At 41.2% G+C, this 20217-nt stretch overlaps 3 protein-coding genes across 9 annotated transcripts; 2 read left to right on the top strand and 1 right to left on the bottom strand.

Annotated features, from left to right (window-relative positions):
* Nucleotides 1–822: 822 nt before the first annotated feature.
* On the top strand, nucleotides 823–8931 carry LOC135676636 (polygalacturonase inhibitor 1-like). Of its 5 annotated transcripts, XM_065188032.1 has the most exons (4): nucleotides 823–1858; nucleotides 1940–3316; nucleotides 3772–3833; nucleotides 8545–8931. In XM_065188032.1, exon 1 carries the CDS (start codon nucleotides 862–864, stop codon nucleotides 1846–1848), a length of 987 nt encoding a protein of 328 aa, XP_065044104.1. In that variant the 5' UTR covers nucleotides 823–861; the 3' UTR covers nucleotides 1849–1858; nucleotides 1940–3316; nucleotides 3772–3833; nucleotides 8545–8931. The 5 variants fall into 5 exon arrangements, 2 of the variants coding, with proteins under 2 accessions (XP_065044104.1, XP_065044103.1); XM_065188031.1 differs by having other exon boundaries at nucleotides 823–3316; XR_010514353.1 differs by lacking the exons at nucleotides 823–1858; nucleotides 1940–3316; nucleotides 8545–8931 and adding exons at nucleotides 3356–3679; nucleotides 6786–8538.
* A 4327-nt stretch (nucleotides 8932–13258) lies between these two features.
* LOC135676634 (squamosa promoter-binding-like protein 14) lies at nucleotides 13259–15946 on the top strand. Its single transcript, XM_065188027.1, has 3 exons — nucleotides 13259–13713; nucleotides 14478–14608; nucleotides 14707–15946. The coding sequence occupies exons 1-3, from the start codon at nucleotides 13364–13366 to the stop codon at nucleotides 15381–15383; spliced, it is 1158 nt and encodes a 385-aa protein (XP_065044099.1). The 5' UTR covers nucleotides 13259–13363; the 3' UTR covers nucleotides 15384–15946.
* Nucleotides 15947–16037: 91 nt separating this feature from the next.
* LOC135676635 (uncharacterized) lies at nucleotides 16038–19979 on the bottom strand. Of its 3 annotated transcripts, none has more exons than XM_065188030.1 (4): nucleotides 19764–19978; nucleotides 19149–19658; nucleotides 17069–17134; nucleotides 16038–16769 (listed from the first exon to the last, which is right to left on the bottom strand). In XM_065188030.1, the coding sequence occupies exons 1-4, from the start codon at nucleotides 19860–19862 to the stop codon at nucleotides 16710–16712; spliced, it is 735 nt and encodes a 244-aa protein (XP_065044102.1). In that variant the 5' UTR covers nucleotides 19863–19978; the 3' UTR covers nucleotides 16038–16709. The 3 variants fall into 3 exon arrangements, with proteins under 3 accessions (XP_065044102.1, XP_065044101.1, XP_065044100.1); XM_065188029.1 differs by having other exon boundaries at nucleotides 19149–19670; nucleotides 19764–19976; XM_065188028.1 differs by having other exon boundaries at nucleotides 19149–19979.
* Between the last annotated feature and the right edge of the window lie 238 nt (nucleotides 19980–20217).

Raw genomic sequence — 20217 nt, 5'->3', positions numbered from 1 at the left:
TTAATTCAAATTATTAAACTAAACATATGGATCAAGTGAGAGAATGTAACTGTTATTATTAAATATCATATTTAATAATAATGTAACCGTTCTTATTAAGATTCATAATTCATTATAATCAATTTTTTTTTATTTATTATATTTTAAATATTTCAATTTTTTATTCTAAATATAACCATTATTATTAAATATTTAATATCTTTAAGTTATTAATTATGGTCCAAACGTTATAAATTTGAATTAATTCTTGAACGTTATGAGTTGGTGATAATAAATATTCTTGATGGGAGAACATATATATATATATATATATATATATATATATATATATATATATATATATATATATATATAAAAGGATTTTGGTCCCTACGCTTAATCATCTATAAAGCGAGAGTTATGAGCCGAGAAGTGCCAAAATTCAAGAAGAAATCTCTATAGAAATCCTTGACAACAATGACCAAAGGTATGTTATTTTATTTTCACATCAGTTTTTATTGTGTTTCTATTATAATAATTTAGAAATATAAGTCTGTATCAAACAATTTCTTAGGAGGCGGCGTTCCGCGAAGCAACATGCTTTTGCACACGGTGAAGCAAAATGGCGCCCACGTGAGACGCAAAACTCGTGTTCACGAGATGTGTGCGTTTAGAATATTTTAAGATTCTGTGCAGTGACAAAACTACCCCTTTACATGTGACTCGTGATGGGCCGATCTCATGTTTAATAATAGTTATCAGAAGGAATGTGTTTCTCGTGCCTAAGCATTTGCCCTACCACTTCCACCGTCTTCCTTTTCCATAAATTGACCCTATCCTCGATCCACTTCAGCTCCATAAGCCGCAGCCGCAGCCGCAGCAATGTCTTCCCCGGCTCTCTCCGTTGCATTCTTCCTCCTCCTCATATCCTCCTCCACGCTTCTGGTTGCGTCCATGGACTGTAATAAGGGCGACCGTGAAGCCCTCCTTAAGATCAAGGAGGGCCTCGGCAACCCTCCCCAGCTCTCGAGGTGGATCCCCGCCACCAACTGCTGCGCGTGGGATAACCTCTACTGCGACGACACCGGCCGCGTGTACAATGTCTACATCTACAATGCCGATGTCACCGCTGCACTCCCCGTGGCCTTCGGCGACCTCTCCGCCCTCCAGAGCCTCTCCCTGCAGGACATGCCGGGGCTCACCGGCCCCATCCCTCGCTCCTTCGCCAAACTCTCACAACTCTACCTCCTATCGATCTCCAACACCTCCATCACCGGTCCCGTCCCGGACTTCCTCACGAGTACTAACCTCAGCGCCCTCACCCTCCCCAGCAACAAGCTCTCCGGACCCATCCCACCCGCGCTGAGCCGCCTCCCTTACCTCCGCTACGTGGACCTCAGCCACAACATGCTCTCCGGTCCGATACCGCAGGGGCTGCTGCACGGAGAGTACCAGTTCCTGATACTCTCCAACAACCGGCTGACGGGGGCGATTCCCAGCTCCTACGGCAAAGGAGACGTGAACACCATCGACCTGGGGCACAACCGGCTCACCGGCTACCCGTCGTTCCTGTTCGACAGAACGAGGCCGACGGTCAAGCTCGACCTGTCGTGGAACGAGCTGGCGTTCGACATCACCAAGGCGGCGCTGCCATGGCACCTGGAGTACCTGGATCTAAGCCACAACCGGATCAGGGGCGGGGTCCCCAAGTCTCTCAAGGACCTGTACAAGCTTCTGGTGCTCAACCTCACCTACAACGAACTCTGCGGGGAGATCCCGACGGGGCGAGCGATGGCATATCACGGCGCCGAGTGCTATCTCCATAACAAGTGCCTCTGCGGGACACCACTCCCACCCTGCCGCCACTGAGCTTGCTACGGTAGGCACAGTTGTTAGCATCTTCTATTATCTATCGACTTTTGCGCCAATGACGATGTCTGCTTGTCTTGAAATGATGAAGCAAACGCATGCTTTTTTATCTGCTAATGAAGAAAGAAGGAGCAGCAATTCAAGGAAGTGTGTAAGCTTAGAACCGTGTTGACCGATGGTCAAATACATTCATCAGTTACGCGTCCTTCGATAGTTTACCTGTCGATGAGGTACAGCTTGCTGGTCAAAAGAATCCAAAGTCAATGAGACAGTCTCCTTGGTAGATTTCCTGTATATCCACGTTGTGGCCACCAATGCCGATGTGGAAAGTACACGTGAAGGTTCCTCCATTTGCGGATCAAAAAGTGAGATGCAACGTCACCTTCTTTATCGCCCCCCAAATGTTTTGGATATCATAAAAAGAAGATACATCATAAATCATAATTTCAACTAATATTAACTTGCGCTGACAGAAATTAACTACAATAATAAGATTTTAGTTTTTGAAAAGATAATATATATATATATATATATTGTACTTCAAATATTTGTTCGATAGAAATCTCATTTAATAATTTTTAAAATTAAAAAGCACTAATTTTATACATATATATATATATTTGCAGCAGAATATTATTATGTGGAGCCCTCATAAATTATTTGGACTGCACGTATGCGACAAAGCTGCATGGCGAGCCACGTGGGAGGCTGACCAAGTCAAACACCAGCCGCCATTCGACATGCAAACATTACATCGATTAAACGACATAATTAATTACTTAGTGCGTATCAAACGTGCTTGTAATTCAATTTCCTCGTCAACATAAGACGCCCTAATTGATATTTATTGATTTGATAAATATAATTGTTATTAATACTGAATAGTACAGACATTGCTTGGTTTCTGGGTGTTGTGCTGGCTTCACACTTTATGAAATTTGTAATTACATCATCAATGATGATGTTATTACACCATGGAGTTATAATTTCGGGAATAGAAAGTAGTTGAAGGAGAGGTGGAGGATGGATTAGCTTTCCATCACACTTGATTAGCTAAGCATTATTAGCGAAAGGGATTTGGGCTAAATTATAATAGGAATATTTGTGATCAATAAGAGCATGTGGTTGCACAAAATCCGGCACATCATGAGGTCAAGTCTTGAGCTCTAAAACTAAATCAAGTGGCACTTAACTTAAAGAAGGAAAAGAAAACATTTTAAGAAAATTAATATTAAGATAAATAAAGAAACAAAAGGATTTAACCCCAACAAAGTTGGTTTTAATGTGTGTGTGTGTGTGTGTGAATATATATATATATATATATATATATATATATATCACCAACAAGGCCCAACAGTTTCTGATATGGTGAGCAGAATCCACTTGATTTGGTCCACCCATCACAGTACAATTAGGACAGAATTTTGCTTACAGATCACTTCCCTCTATTGCCTTGTCTCATGGACTGGTAAAGGCTTCTTTGATCCTATATTTTCATTGTTTATCTCAATTTTCATTGCTTTTTATTTATTGTGACTCCAATCTAATGATATAAATTACTCACAATTAAGTGCTTAATAATGAACTATGGTAATATAAATAATATCCATAGATGTATAGTTTTGGGCTATGAAGCAAGTGAGATGTCACCACGCTTCTCTTCTCTCTCTCTCTTCTATTCCTTCTTTTGTGCTCTGCAGCATCCTCTGCTGGTTCAGTGGTTTCTCTCTCAGTGAATCTTTTCTTCTTCTTCTTCTTCTTCTTCTTCTTCAAGTCTAATCCTGTTTCTTCCTTTTGTGATGCAAGGCTTGACTGATTCATCCAGTGATCGGTACCTGAACCACAAAATCTTGCTGCTTTTGCTTCTGCTGCGTTAAAAATTTGATCTTTTTTCTAGCCTTCTTCCCTTGTTTTGTTTCTCAGGTATCGGGTCGGAGCAAATGGGATTTCCTTGGTCAACGGAGATGCGGCTTTGCTTGTGTAAGGTCAGTTGTGAAGATTGAATCTTCTCATCCTGAAACATCTTTCTTGCTCCTGTTTTGGGATTTCGTGTTGTAAAGATCGTAGCTTTTTTGCTTGTGACTGCTATCTGTAGCAAATCCTTTTGGGGTTTCTTCAAATTGTAGAGCTGTCGTTGTGTTTTTCCTGAAATTCCAGATCATGCACTCTATGCAATCTTGAAAAGCTCAGGTCATTTCTCGATCGTTTTCCTTCAGGATTAAATGTTCTTCAAAACAAGGGCAATCTTGTCAGTAATGATTTGCAATCTGTCTTTCGATCAAGAAAGCGATTGCTTTTGTCTTTCTTGTTGATCTTTTTGAGGAGATCCTACCGGTTATTTGCTTTTGATGGTTTGCTTTTCTGAACGTCTAAAACCCCCAGTTCATAGCCTTCACTGGATCTAATCGTTCGAGTAATCTGGTCTCGTCTTGAAGCATCAGTCTTTCCAAAAATCATGTGGTATTTGGAATTAGTTGCATGCTTAATATTTGAGTTCTCTTGCCTTATAACCATTTCCTAGATCATTTTGGTGAACAAAATACCTTCAGCTCTTTTCTCTTTATTTTATTTTGCTTTACTGAAATTTCGCTCAGATTACGAGGTTCTTAACTACTGTGGCAACTAACAATCAATCTTTCCTTTTACTTTTCTCTTTGTTGAATCATTTAGTAGCTTAGGATTTTGGATTCATTTGTTTAGCAGCTTAGAACCTTTTACAGATTTAGTCCACATGATAAAGCTTTTCAGTACATTATCTCGTGGATATGCAGTCAATCATGAAATTTGCAGTGTTTGGAACTAACTTTTCCCAATCTCGTTTCCTATATAATTGCCAGTACATGTGACTGTTCAAGTTGTTTTGATCGTCTATCTGTGGGTTAATGGGAAGAGGCAGAGGAAAGGGGAAGAAATTGACAGCGGTCACAAGTCATGAGGATCTGGAGAATGGTATTGAAGATCCCCTTCCTCCATATAGGAGGAGGGGAAGGCTGCAGAAGCCCTTGAAGGATGACATCGGCGAAGATGATGCCGAGAAGAATGAAGGCGGGGCAGATGATACGAAAATTACTGTGACAAGCAAAGAGCTTAAGGGTTCGACGGTGCAGAAGGGGAGGAAGAGGAAGAGGAGTTCACTAGTAAAAGACAAGACTGATTCGGTTTCAGAGGAGAATGGTGATGAATTGAAACCAAAAAATGAAGAGTCAACTGGGTCCAATGGTTTTCGGCATAATGGAAACCGACGGAAGAGCAAACCTCACCGGGCTGCCGAGGCATGAGTCCTGTGCAAGCCAGTTTTGCAGCTTGCTATTATTGTGACTCTTGTTGCCATTACAAAACCGGACATGGTGAACACTTTGAATCCTTTGCAGTTGACTCTTTTGCTCCTAGTTTCCATCTTTTTCTCCTCTGTTCTTCATGAGCAAACTAAACAGGAAGCTTGGGACTAGATATACCACTTCCTGATCTTTGTTGGCATCCAAGTGCTGTAAAAATATCTTTTCTTTTATTTTGTTTCAGAGGAAGAGCTGCGTGCATAACATTTTCTTATCTGTTACTCGTGCCGTTTCTTTTACTAACTTTGCCATGCAACATTCAAATACCTCCTATTGTAGACATTTCTTGTCTTCCTTGATTGCTTTTAGTTGCGGTTCTCTGTGGTTCTTATTTGTTAAAATCATCTGTTTTGACTTCTCTAATTATATGTTCTCACTCGGTAGACTCTTGTTGATATATGTATGCTCTCGAGCAATCATTGTGATTGAACCTCAAGTTTCCTGTGGATTGACTCGAATTGTATCTATCTTCTTGCATTATCTTTTGGTGTATGTATACAATTTGGGTGAACCATGAAGATAATTCATGGCCACATGTGTTACAATATTTTTATTATATTCATTCTTTTCCGGCTCCAAGGGTGGTAGCCCTCTTTGGTTGTCTGAATTTGGTGACCTTTTGTTGCATTTTATATTCACTATTTCGTTTATTGGTTTTCAAATTAATTGCTTTTCCTCCTGTGTACGTATGTCCACGCATTGTCTGTCTTTAAATTAGTGACATGAACAAATTGTTGAATTGCTTGTAATCTGTAATTATAATATGTAGTAAAAGCATAGCTCTGACATCTTACTGCAGTTTTGCTTGCAATTCTGATTCTAGTATGCTTTTCTTTCAAGTTGTAAAGTTGTCAATTCTGGAAAAAGCATATCTTGATATCTTCATTGTTCATTATTTTCTCCAGATTTCCTAATCTCCAGCCAATTATAACTCCAAAAAGTGTTAGACATAACACTTTTGTAGGAATTTTTCTTTCCAACTCTTAATTGGTGCACTAGACATAAAGTTATTCAAAATTTTTCGATGCAGTTGTTGTAAAGATAATTCATTTGAGGACTGTTAAATTGTCTGATAGGAGTAGTAGCGAACCAAGCACGTCAAATATTTGCATCCTTCTGTAGTTGATGTCTCTCAGTTTTAATTGTAAATGGTTCTTTGATTCCTAATTGGGCTGTGTTTTGCTTGTCTTACATTTAAATTATTTTGTCCATTCATATGAATAATTAATTACATGTGCAGCGGTTGTGCCATTATGTCACGGACAAACTTCGAAACAGGATGTTTGATGTAATGCTTATGTATGTCCGTGTCTTTTGGTATGTTCATTCTTTGCCTAGCATGTAGAGGGACAGTCGAAGGCTTAATAGTCTCATTTTAGTTGGGTTTGGTGGTCATTTTAGGCTTGTAAATAAAGGTTGTGTCATGTTGACACTTGTGAGGGATTTTTGGTCTATAGTGGACCATTTTGACCCTTTGTTGTGCAACTGTTTAGAGCTTGTAAAGTCTGTTTGTAATTTGCATTGTCTACGAAGTGTTTCCTGGAATGTTTGCTTGTGGATCCCGAGCGTGGCATTTTCTCTAACCCGTTTTCTCTTTTATAGGTCCTAAGGGAGCATGGGAGGCTTCGGGGAGGCTGACCTTTGCGGACGGACACGCAAGGGTGCCGCACGACTTAGGCAAAACCAGCTAAGTCCGTGACAGTTATGCAACAAAACTTTTCCTCATTATTAGAATCTCTGGAAAGATGAGGAGAGCTATTGATGTTTCTATTAAGAAAGAGTTTAGGATAGTGATCTGATTGGGGCTTTACGTAATTTTTAATTTCCTGCAATTTTGTGGAATTCAAACATATTTAAGAAAACAGAAAGATTTGGATAGAGAATGAGATCTACATTCATGTACGAACTATGGTCAAATGTGATCTTAAGGAGAAATATAAATCGTGCAAATCGGAATCTACAGCAAACATTGTAAATGCTAATGTGTACTGAAATAAAGACTTTGCAGATAATGTGTTGTAAAAGAGATGATGCACAGACTATATTTTCGACATGGAGATATGAAACTGTTCAGTCCTACCTGTTGGAAAGAATAAAAGATAAGAAGAATTATTGAAGAAGTTTTATTGAAAAAGCTTTATTGAAGAAGCTTGAATGCATTAATATGTTTCTCTCCTATTTATACAGATTAGGAGGGAAGATTTCCCTCAACAGAATAGAGGATTTTCCTTGTATAGATGGGGAAATCTTATCTGCTATCATGCCCCCGCAAGATGATGCTCCTGTCAAGGATACCAATCTTGGATCGATGAAAAACAAACAGTTTACAAGCTAGAGGCTTTGTGAGTAGAGCAAGAGCAGATCGCTACTGCTATTGTTGCGGTTGCGATAGCGACGACGACGACTGCAGTAGAGGTGCAGCAGAGGTGCAATAGAAGAGAAAGCTGTAGCAGAGGTGCAGTAGAGGAGAAAGCTACAGTAGATGTGCAATAGAGGAGGAAACCACAGTAGAGGTGCAGCAGAGGAGAAAGCTGCAGCAGACGTGCAATAGAGGAGAAAGCTGCAGCGATGCTATAGTAGAGGAAAAAGCTGCAACAGAGGTGCAATAGAGGAGAAAGCTACAGTAGAGGAGGAAGCTACAGTACAGGAGCAGTAATGCTACAACAGAGGAGAAAGCTGTAGCAGAGGTGGAAAAACCTGGTCAGTGCAAGCAACGCCGGTAAAGAAGAAGGCCGCATGGAGGAGAAGAGGGAAGGAGTAGGCAAGGGATGTGGTGAATGGCAAGCTTCAATGACCGTGGAGCCTCGCTCGTCTCACCGAAGAATTATTGAAAAAGCTTTATTGAAAAAACTTTATTGAAGAAGCTTGAATACATTAACATGTTTCTCTCCTATTTATACAGATTAGGAGGGAAGATTTCCCTCAACAAAATAGAAGATTTTTCTCGTATAGTTGGGGAAATCTTATCTGCTATCACTACCATTTACGGTGTCATGAATGTTACCTTTGCTGTGATCACGGAGTAGGATTCTACACACATTTGAGCGGCAAAGGACAACTAGAGATTGCGATAAGTGGCACTAAGCGTATGGACATGGTAGAAGGTGAGGAAGTCAATGTATGCAGTGACATGGAGAGGCAGAAAAAACCTAGAAAGTCACACATCAAATTACCAGATGAAGCTGCCCTAGGCATCCTTTTTTTTTTGTTTTTTGTTTTTTGTTCTTGTTCCTTCCTCCACTCTTCATCTCCTCTTGTGTACAGTTCCTTGGACGATTAAACTCTTGGTTCGATGGTGCATATGATCCTGGATAATCATTCTGTGAGTTTTACTAGATGTGTAGTGATTTTGCAATGGCAGGTTGATGGACTTGCATAGAAAGGCAGGCAAAATGTTCCTTGGGAAGGAAGGATTGTGTGTAACTTGCAAGGCTTTTTCAGTGAGAATGAGAAGCCCCCATGGTCGTCGTCGTCGTCATCGTCCGAAGGACTGATCCTGCCACCAACATGGGAACAATGTCATATCTGACCAACTCGAAAGCTGCAAGACATTCTTGCAACATGATCACGAAAGGTTGGTTCATTACTGATGCATCAGTTAGTATCACTTGTGATGTTGATCAGCTGGTAAGGGTGATTTGCCCTGCATATGTTGCTTCTTTTGAAAAGATTATATGGCTTCATATAAGTTAAATTTATGTTGTAACTCCAGAAAGTTGAAATGTTTTCATGTGTCTATTACAGAGCAGTGATTGTATACTTGGGTTTTTTGTTTATACATGAATAATATTAGATTGTATAAAAGAAGAAGACTTGGTATAATATATATATATATATATATATATATATATTGTATACCAACAAGTTGACATGGTCTCGTAATGTATTATTCTACTCTTCTGCTACATGATTGTGCATTTGATTCAGTGAGATAGATACATTGAGTCGTAAGTTCTCGTGTGTTCCTCCAGCATTTTCTACCCGAAGTTACACATGTTGTTGGGTTGCCAGTAGTATCGTCGGTTACTTTTATTCTATTACAAATAGCAGCAATCCTGTTGGGTGGTGTGCCAATTGATAACCGAGAGATTTCCTCTAATAACAAAGAGATCTACTCCTCAATTGTGAGAAAATCTTGCTGCTTAAGGAAATTATCCTTTAAATAGACATCATATCGATACTAATTGGAATGTGCTTTTTTTGCCCTTATAATTTCATTCTGCATTTTATCATCAGCATCCTGCCATGTAAGTTTAATCTTATAAGAGAACAAAAGGATGCTAACTATGTAAGTTTAATCTTATATATCGAAGGGTAGATATGGGATTGAATACTATAAATATGACATGAAACAAGATAGATGATGAGCATATGAGAGACTATCCTATCGAGGTCCAACCATTGAACTTCTTGCTTCCAAGTGACATCACATCGAACGCGACAAGACTCGGAAGAAGAAACGAGCTCGGAGCGACGATCAAAATGTGCACCGACGATATATCAATCGGATACTTGGAATTCTGGGTTGGATCAGCAAATACCAGCAGGCCTTATAATTGAATTACTTATTACCATTCAACGATCGGTTTGTTTGTATCTTGGTCTGGAAAACTGTCAACCTTCGGAAGGACGTAACTTTAGATTCAAATCTCTCTGCTTCTTTCTCTTGAAGAAGAAACAATCACTGGGTTTTGCTGGGTGTCGGAGCTTCACGTCGCCATGGCGAACTCAAATCTCCTTCGCCGAACAGAGTTGGTGGAGAGTTAAGTCCACGCCACGGGCGCCGCTGCCGCTGAGCCATTTGCTTCGCCATTAACGTGTTCTGCTGTCCTTTTTATCTCTTCTCTCGCTGCACTGGCGCTCTTAATGGCGTCCCTGCACCCGACTGCTGCTACTTGGATGGCATCACCACTACTATCCGAAGGCCATGGCTCAGAGAGCAGGCCACGATGATGATGCCCACCCATTTCAATGGCATGTTGTCATCGTTCTACTATCATCAATTAATATCATCATAACTATCCTATGGTCCACCGTGGTGTGCATCAACAAAGTGCATGAAAGAAGCACTGCTTTATTTATGGATCTCGCTGAGGAACACATGCATGATTTTATTTTTGAGGAAACTAAGCCATCGACCGACCGACCAATCTATATCAAAATTTGCAAATAATTACGAATGCCAAAGCAAAAAAAAAAAAAGAAAAAAGAAAAACTTTGTTGCGAGCTCAGTGTAGGACATGGCAATGGCATCGATTCTTAGTAAGTGGTGGTGAAATCAAACCCGGAAACACTATTTATGCAATGGAGGGCAGCTGCTCCTGAGAGACGACTGAGCTCCTTCCTACCAAACTTTTAACTTTGTTTGTGTCTTCACTTTTTTATAGAAGTCATTAGTTAATGAACAATCACTTTTTATCGAAGTCGTTAGTTAATTAACAATCACTTTTTATCGAAGTCGTTAGTTAATGCATTCGTTACGATCACTTTTTATTGAAGTTGTTCGTTAATGGACTCGTTACGATCATTTTTTTATTAAAATCATTAGTTAATAGACTTGTTACCATCACTTTTTATTAAAGTCGTTGGTTAATGGACTCATTACGATCACTTTTTATCGAAATCATTAGTTAATGAACTCGTTACAATCACTTTTTATCGAAGTCGTTAGTCAATGAACTCGTTACGATCACTTTTTATCGAAGTCGTTAGTCAATGAACTCGTTACGATCACTTTTTATCGAAGTCATTAGTCAATGGACTCGTTACGATCACTTTTTATCGAAGTCATTAGTTAATGACCTCGTTACGATCATTTTTTATCGAAATTATTAGTTAATTAACTCGTTACAATCAATCACTTTTTATCGAAGTCGTTAGTTAATGAACTCGTTACAAGTTGTAGCAAACACACAAAAGATTATAAAACCACTTCCTCAAAACTCGTCGTTACAAGTTTCTTCTCTCACTTTTCTACTTTTGAATTAGTTAGGTAAGATCTCACCCGAGGATAATGCTGATACTTCACTTGAGAAGCTCTCGTTCTTGGGAGAAGCAAGCTATTTGCAAATATGTTTTTTCTTTTTGCACCAAGGATGGAAGATGGAAGATGGAAGATGGAAGATGGAAGATGCATTTGCTGCTAAGTAGGTTTCTCGGAGGCAGGCCATGTTCCATGAGCTTTCTTTTATTGTTTCTCCTTTGCTCTTCATTCCTCATTTTGGATGGATTCCTTGCATCTTTTCCTGCTTTGCCACTCCCTCATCATATGATTCCAGCGACCTTCTTCTTCATCAAAAAAACAAAAATAATAATACTCATCATCAACGAGTGCTAGTGGTTGCAGAAGAAGAAGCAAAAGCCTGAAACGTACTTTCTTGCCTCGCCCAGAGCAGCAGCAAAACGAGTCAGTACATGAGAACCTTCGTTCCACAGAGCAATCACAAGGAATTAGATGCATCAAGCTTTAAGCGTTTGGTTACTTCACCCAAGCTCAAAAGGGAAAAACACCTTCACTATCGAGGAGCTTCTAACCAAGAAGAAGGAAGAAAAGTCATAGATATGAGATTGGTCCAATTTGATTTAGGATGAATGAACGGGGTAACTAAATCCACTAAACTATAAAATAAATGGAGAAGAATCGGAACATATCTATATGTTAAGTTGAGTAAAAATCTTTGAATCAAGCGAGAGTTGTACTCGGAGATCACGGACAGTAGTAGTAGTAGTAGTGGTGGTGGTACTCGTACTCTTCATTAGTTGGTAGCGGTAGCAGTTGCAGACCAAGGCAAGGCAATGGCGAAGTGCCTTCCTGCCTACCCAAAACCAGCATATCGAAGCCTCGTGGCTGATCGCTGACACAATAGACTGTTGGTTCTCAAACAGGTCAGGTATCATCATCAACCTTGGAGTCCATCACCTCCATGGTCACCCGACTGAGCTCCACTGTTGTTGGTTCTCAAACATCCATCACCGAATGGTCTTTGCACTGTTCTGAAAGGAGTAAAAGAAGAGAGAGAGGAGGTCATCAGCAACTTCAAGGAACGGTAGGTGTAATAATGGCACGTCCTCGAATCTATCGACCGGTTCTCTGGATTTTTCCCTCGCAGCAGTGGTCGGCAGTCACCGAGCGATTTGAAAGCGGACAGTGATCTCAGAACCCCATGAGAGCCCCCCTCCCTCCCTAACCGATCCAAAGCTCATTTCCAAGAGATTCTCCTCCGTCGCAACTCGAGAGTAACTCCATCAAAACAAATCACGACCACAGAAAGAACTCAAAACAAGTGAGGAATTAAGCAAAAGAAAAAAAAAAAAAAAAAAGAACACGAGACAATACTTTCTTTCTTTATTAATTTTCTAATTTTTTTTATAGTTTACATTAACTTTCGGAAGAACAAAAAATAATAATAAGGTTTATTAAGATTTACATGAAATTAATTAAACATCGATTCCATCATATCAAACTACGAACCATTATCTAATTTATGTTAACTCTTAGCAATAATAGTCCATATTTTCCATATGATTTTATTTTATTTTTTTTCTTCTTTTAACTTAACCACCATTCATCTCTTCAGAATGTGCTAACTCCATATACATCATTCCTATCTTATCATCCGTTTATCCCGTCTGGGAATATATATATATATATATATATATATATATATATATATATATATATATCCTTTTTTTTTATTATGAATCGTTGTTCATTTATTTTCTTGTCTGCCTCTGAAAACCATATCAAAACTTATGTACATCGATATAATTTATAAGTTTAAGATGGAAAACATTATATATATATATATTATCTGAGATATATTTTTTTTAAAAAAAAATTTGAAATTATCGAGTTATTTTTTGAAGTCAAAAAATTTGCACTGAATTAAGGAACCAAAAGGTACCATCAAAATCTATCACTGATATGTTTACTTGACAGTGTATCAGATGCACAGTCGCCTAAATGGCAGGTGTCAGCTTTATGCCATGCGGAAAGACGCAAACACCCTTACGCTTGCTCTGTTTTACTCCAACCCCCCCCCCCCCCCCCACCTCCCCCAAAGTCTCACTCTCTCCTTCCCTTTTTAAAGATGCCAACTCCGTCTCCTCTTCCTCCTTCCCTGCTGCTGGTGGAGCACATGGTTGGACTGTGAGGCTGTGCATCGAGCTGCAGCAAGCAAATGGAGATGAGTTCGAGCTTCCTTGGGGCCTCGGCATCCCGTAGCTCCAATGACACCCTCCACGGGCTTATGTTCGGTGAGAAGGTCTATTTCGAGGATGCGGTTGGTGGCGGCGGCAGCGACAGCACCTCCAAGGCACCTCCGGCTCCGTCGACGGCGCTGAAGAAGGGGAAAGCGGTGGTGCACGGAGTACAGCAACAGCCACCCAGGTGTCAAGTGGAGGGGTGCGAGGCGGATCTGAGTGGGGTGAAGGCTTACTACTGTCGGCACAAGGTCTGTGGGATGCACTCCAAGGCACCCAAGGTGGTGGTCGGGGGAATGGAGCAGAGGTTCTGTCAGCAGTGCAGCAGGTTCGATCTGTTGCTATGTTATGCGCCATGTTCTCCGTGTTTCGGTGCTCATCTTTCATCGAATCTGTCGTTGAGATTATGGTACGGTGAAATCGATGCTTCCATTTAGTTATATTTGGTTTCTCGTCGATGGGTGTCTCGACGTGGAATCAATCATCTCCTGCCTCACGAAATGAAGGTTGTGTTTGGTTGCCGTCCAGGATAGCATTTCGGATTTCTCACTCTCTCGAAAGAGGCTTTTGGTTGGTTGGTTGGTTGGTTGGTTGGTTGATGACCCACCCACCCACCCACCCACCCTAAGTTTCTTTTTTCCTGTTTGAAACATGAATATGCTTGCTGTGAATGCTTTCTCTGGATTCCAGTTCACCATGCTGCCATTATTTTAATGCTCTGCTCGTGTAGTTGGAAAAAGGCCTAAAACTATTTAGTCGGCATGTTAGATCACTAATGATGTCGTTGATCCTCTGTTACCGGACGTCGTTTGAGTGAGTGGGGGGGGGGGGGGGGGGGGGGAACTGTTCTACTGCACAAGATTTCTTTCTTTCTTTCTTTCTTTCTTTGTTTTCTTTCTTTCTTTCTTTCTTTTTTCTTTCTAATGCTGGTAACCCAGCAGCATTGTTCTTGCCACTGACTTGGTGTTCTTAAATGTTGTTGGTCTACTCGAGGATAAATAAACAGTTGTTGGTCTTTCTAGTTAGTTAACATCATTCATTTTTTAGTCAAAAAAAAAAAAAAAAAAACTCTTTTTTTCTGCTCGGTCACAGGTTTCACCAGCTGAGTGAATTTGACCAAGGGAAACGCAGTTGTCGCAGACGTCTGGCGGGCCACAACGAGCGTCGAAGAAAGCCGCCCTTCTCTCCGCGCTATGCCCACTTGGCGCCACCATCCTTGTATGGTCAGAAGCATCTAACCTGACCTTTTTTTATTTCTTCGCACTGCATTTATGCTACTGGATTTTTGCTCTCTGAATGCTTCTTTTGCATTTAACAACAGAACCCGGCAGATTCAGAAGCTTTCTAATGGATTTCGCTTACCCCAACATTTCGAGTTCCAGTGGCGCAAGAGACATTTGGCCTACTGTCAGGGCCGGTGATCAGGTGGCGACTAACCACTGGAATGATGTCGTAGATGCTCCATCCGACGCGGATGCAGATGCAGATGCAGCTGCAGCTGCTGCTGCTGCTGCTGCTGCTGCTCCGGTGCACGGAGCCGGATCCCGATCCCGATCCCGATCCCATCCATACTCGCAAGGTTCGACAGGCCAAATTCTCTACTCTTCCCCGGAGTTTCCGCCCGGTGAGTATCTCGGAGGAGCCTTGGATGCCAGCTGTGCTCTCTCTCTTCTGTCAACTCGGCCACGGGGCGATCACACATCCAGAAGCCGCCGACTCCCAACTATTTCCGCAAGCGGTGGCCTCAACGCCTCCTCCTCCTCCTCCATCTTGGCTCATTCCTTGGTCTCCAACAATCACACGGCCAACTCCGCGAGTTTTGGACACCAAGGAAGCAGGAACAGTTGGCATGAGATGGGGATGGATGCGGCAGGTGGTGCTCATTTTTCAGGTGAACTGGAGTTAGCCCTGCAGGGAAACGGGCAGTGCCTCGGCCATGGCTTGTTGGGCAGGGAATACGATCACTCAGGTCATAACATCATGCACTGGTCTCTCTAGTCCTTGCCACCATCATTTTGCTGCTCCGAGAATTCTGAACGCTATGGGTTGGGATTTTAGTGTCATCATCATCACACACAATTTTGTGTCCCAGTCTATTTTGTGTGCCTCGTGATTCTGTAGCTTTGGGGTTTGATTTTTTTTTTCTTCTTCTTCTTCTTCTTTTTCCATGAAATTGATTGTAAAAGATGATGCTAATGTAGTCTCATCTCCTTTAGACTAATCAATCAAGCATGTCTTCTTTTGCAGCCATGTCTTCAGCAGCTTAGCTTCCTTGAACAAGAGTGGAGTTAGTTGGCAACCGAATCTTTTGAGATAGTTCTACGCTCACCATTGCAGATTACATGCACCGTCGAAGAACATGACATTAATAAAAGAATACTAGTTATCAAGGGGAGAACATACCATACCATACCATACCATACCATACCATGTGTGATAATAAATTCCTCAAAAGAGGTCGATCCAGGAATGCTGAATAATTCATCCGCCCCCATCACGTGATGCATCATCATCATCATTCATCATTTGGAAAGCTTACTCTCATCAGCAGCAAGATTCTCTGTTTGATGATGTTGTCAGCAAAACTGATGTGCCAGTTACAATTTGGCTTGTGGAATGATGAGCCACAAAAGATCAAGCAACAAAAGCTGATGGACTTTCTCCCGGTGGTCAGTTTATTTTATTAGCTGCACTGATAGCAACACCCCCCTTTTGCCATCTGAAGAAGGCTGGCAGATCGCAATTGTTTATGTTCCAGAACCTAGATTCTTGCTGACAAGTAAATAAATTTACAACAATTTCGATACGACAGCCACCACAGGCTTATGATAAAATACACAACATCGGTTATCAATTTCCTCCTTTGAGGACCGAGAGACAGACAACTACTTTGGCCTCCTCATAAATGTATTCTTTAGAATCACTATTTGATGAATTCCATGATACCGTTCACTATATCTAGGGCCATTGACAATTCGTGCAATCTGCTCCAAGAACTCAGAGTTGGTCGCTAACTTGGACCACCTTATAACCAGTCTCTGGTAACAAGGTTCATCCCACTTGAAGATGAATCACCTTTTCAGTTGTCTGAATAAGGGTCTGCTGATGCCGTTCTGATCAATGACCCCTCTCATAGGCACAACCACTATCAAGATGATAATCTCGTCAGTGGAACAATCGGTGAGACATGCTACATATTGAACATCACTCCCTATTTGTTCCACAGATTGACATCAGATCGACTAGGGGGGGCGCTTAGCATTTGGAACTTGTAACAACGATAAACAGGCTCTGCAAGTTGTTTGTGATCTTCATCGCTTGTGATCAGTGATCTTCATCGCTTGGTCCGGGACAATTAGTTGCCAATTCCTCTGCCGACTCATACTGAAAAAAATGCAAAATATGACTGTTTTAGCATTTGGTCAAGTGGTATATATGAGATACAGAGTCCTAAATTCTAAAATTCGTGCAATGAAAGCAGAAAAAATAAAATGCATATCTCATCGGTACATGCTAATGCATAAACTTTCTGAAATATCTCTGAGCTTGCCATCTTATTCATAGATATCTGATTGCAGCTCCATTAGTCTCTGGGTGCAGAAATGCAATCTCTCTTTTCTCAACAGTGAGCATGTGCATATTAGATTTGTCAAGAAAATAGCATATTGAAGACTTTCGCTAACCTGATATCCACAGTAGAGGCAGTATCGGTGTTCATCTCTCAGCTTTGTCAGTATATCATGCAAATTCTGCAAAAGCAGAAAAAAAAAAAGACAAGCTAGTCAGTTTGTCAGATTCAAAACCATGGATGAAGAATGTTCCAAAAAATATTTTAAAACAGTAAAACAGGACAACCCCTAATTGATACACACAAAAATTACAGAGATATGATTTATCCTCAATTCATGAAAGTAAATGATGGCCTTTAAATCTTGATCTTTACTATCTCTAGATATTCTTCTGATTGCAGCAGATCCTACCATGTTTCTGCTTTACATAACAAAAACGTCTGTAACAGACATATAACAGCTTATACGGCTGCCGTATGAACACACTTTAATTTGTCCAGATTTACTCCAGTTTGTGGCATTTTGGACTTCTCATTGTGTTGTGGTTAAGGACAATGATAGAAGATCTACTTACGGAAGATAAATGTCCTGGAAATCAAGGAAATAGAAGGCTATGAAGGACAACAATCTTATCAAAACATCAGTTGATATCAAAACATTGGACTTTGAACTGCACTGTTATCTGCCAAGAAAATCCCTCTATAGCCAATTTCATGGCGTCATCATTGGATGGCTTAAAATTGGTTGCAACTGGTTAGACTAGGAATTTTTGGCCAATTCCAGAAAAAAACTCAACATCAAAAGAAAAAGAGGATGTAGAAAGGGAAGCTGACAGCTTCCGTAGCTGTAGAAAAGGAAAGAGTACAGGTAGGAGCAGGATATAAGAAACAAATGCAAAATGAGAAGAGCCAGGGTTGTTCCATTTGTGGTCACATCATCATCCACCACCACCTTAGTGTTGATTTACGCTTTGCCGCAGCTGTCACATTCAGTTGTTTGTGACCATCGCTGCAACATTAAATGTCAACTGGAGCAGGTAAAGCGGTGAGACCGTGAGAAAACGAAATGGAGTGGTTGGGTCACAAATCTTGTTGCTGGATGTATTTATAGAATAAGATAGTAGGTTTGATGCAATCCAAGCTCGATTAAGCTTATGCAGGAATCTGTATTAAGACAAATATAATTTTCCAAATTTGTATGTACAAGGAGTCCTGTCATAGTCTCCACATGACATTTTCACAAATAGAAGTGTTATTAGGTTTTATTTTAGTCTGGATGGGGTTCATTTGATTGCACAACCCCCACATAAACTCAGAGCCATAGATTACATGGAGCTAAGAGCAGAGTGGGTTTATTTATAAAACAGGTATGATAGCTCTGTAAAATCAGAAAGGCTGAACGGTTGCCAAAGCTAATTATGTGGCTGCAGGCCCTTTATGCAATTTTTTTTTTGCCTCTGTTTTCTGTAAATTTTTCCAGAAGATCAACTGCTTCTGCTTTATAATAGTGATCCAGTTGCCATTTTTCGCTTGAACCGGATTGAATTAATGTCTTCTTTGTTCAGGTTTGATAATGTGAATATTCTTGCAAACCCGCATCAATTCGATAAATGATGGGAGACTAACAAGATATGTATCTTTCAATGATAATGCTAGGCCAATCATGTACAATCAGTTTCTATGAGCTATTCATCGCTTAATAAAGGTTGCCTTAAAATTCACCGCAGAAAACCATATGCAACCTTAAGGTGACAGATCTAGTGTTGTGTTTAACAACCCACAACAACAACAACAACAACAATAACAAGCTATATGATCTCAAATTGTCAGCTACATGGATATTTTCCCATAATTGTAAGCTCATAACAGCCTCTCTACCTAATATACACAAAGAGCCAAAACCCCAATAATACCCTACAATGAGCACTGGACTGTATAGCCATAAGTTTAAATTTGCAATTAACCTCCCTTTTCAATGAATAAATAGTTCGAGAAGCAGTCATAGCAGTTCAGTGGCAAAAGAAATATTATATCAAATCCTTCTATTTATGCTTTCCCATTTGCTTCTTGATTGTTAACATAAAAGGGGAGCGTAAACAAACGGAATTAGATCAAAATAAGCATGTGGTGCATATTCTAATATGAATAAATAGCAAGATGGAAAATAAAGATTAATCATGTTGTGAACTTTTTACCTCTTCAGTGATTACTTCCTCTTCTTCTTCCTCATCCTCCTCATCGTCGTCCTTTGGGGTCTCAACCACCTCCCTTTTCTCCAACTGCGCCAAAGCAGCCTCTGCCTTACGGTAATCTCCAACGATTCTCCGGCTCCTCCAATGCGTCTTCTGCCGTGACCCGAACTCTGCCACCATCTCCTCCTCTCTCTTCCGCTTCCTCTCTTCCGCAGCCCTCTCCTTCCTCACCGCGTCCTCCTCGACACCAATCCCTGCCCTGGACCGCCGAATCTGTAGCCCCACCGGCTCCGCCCGCCCGCCGCCGTCCTTCCCCAGCGCCGACCCGGGCGTGTACCCCATCATCTTCAGCATCCTGAACCCCACGTTGGAGGCCGGGATTTCCGACTCGAGGCTCGCCCTCGTGCGCTCGTCCTCCTCTCGCTGCTTCCGCTCCCTCTCGAGCCTCCGCTGTTCCTGCCAGCTGAGGCCCTTGGGCCACTTGGGCTTCGGCTCCGGCTGGTTCTGCTTCGCCTTCGAGCCAAACTTGTGCCGGGCAGCAGAGGCGATTAGGGTTAAAGCTGGAATCTTTTTACGAAGAACAACGCGAAGATGGAGGGGGGTCAGGGTTAAAATTACCTTGTTCGTTTTATCAGTATCGAGTTCGGCAGGGAGGAAGAGAGAGAGATCGCCCATGTAGTCGTCGCCGTCACCGCCATCCCCGTCTCGTCCAGCCATCGACGAGCGTCCAGAGGAGAGAGGGGAGGGAACCTATGGGCTATGGAGAACCACCGCTACGAGGGCTGTAACCACGATGTGGGGTTCGGTTCATATGGGCTTTTGGGCATCGTGAAGCGGTATCTGCTTCGGAAGGGTCACCAACGTTTCTAGAACTATTTTTGCAACAGATAATTCATGTTTATTTCGGTAATTGTGTAATGAAATTACTACAAAACCCTTCATACTGTAGAGACTCATCGCCACGCATAGGGTTATTTTCGTCAAAATGGCGAATGGTTCGAAACATATCTTAGTATTTGGAATTTTAAGAAACGTACTTTACCCGTCGTCGGTGGACATGAATCGTGATTGG

This window comes from Musa acuminata, chromosome BXJ1-6 (assembly GCF_036884655.1).
Source record: "Musa acuminata AAA Group cultivar baxijiao chromosome BXJ1-6, Cavendish_Baxijiao_AAA, whole genome shotgun sequence".
Classification (NCBI taxonomy): domain Eukaryota; kingdom Viridiplantae; phylum Streptophyta; class Magnoliopsida; order Zingiberales; family Musaceae; genus Musa; species Musa acuminata.
This window is presented reverse-complemented; position numbering and strand designations above follow the sequence as displayed.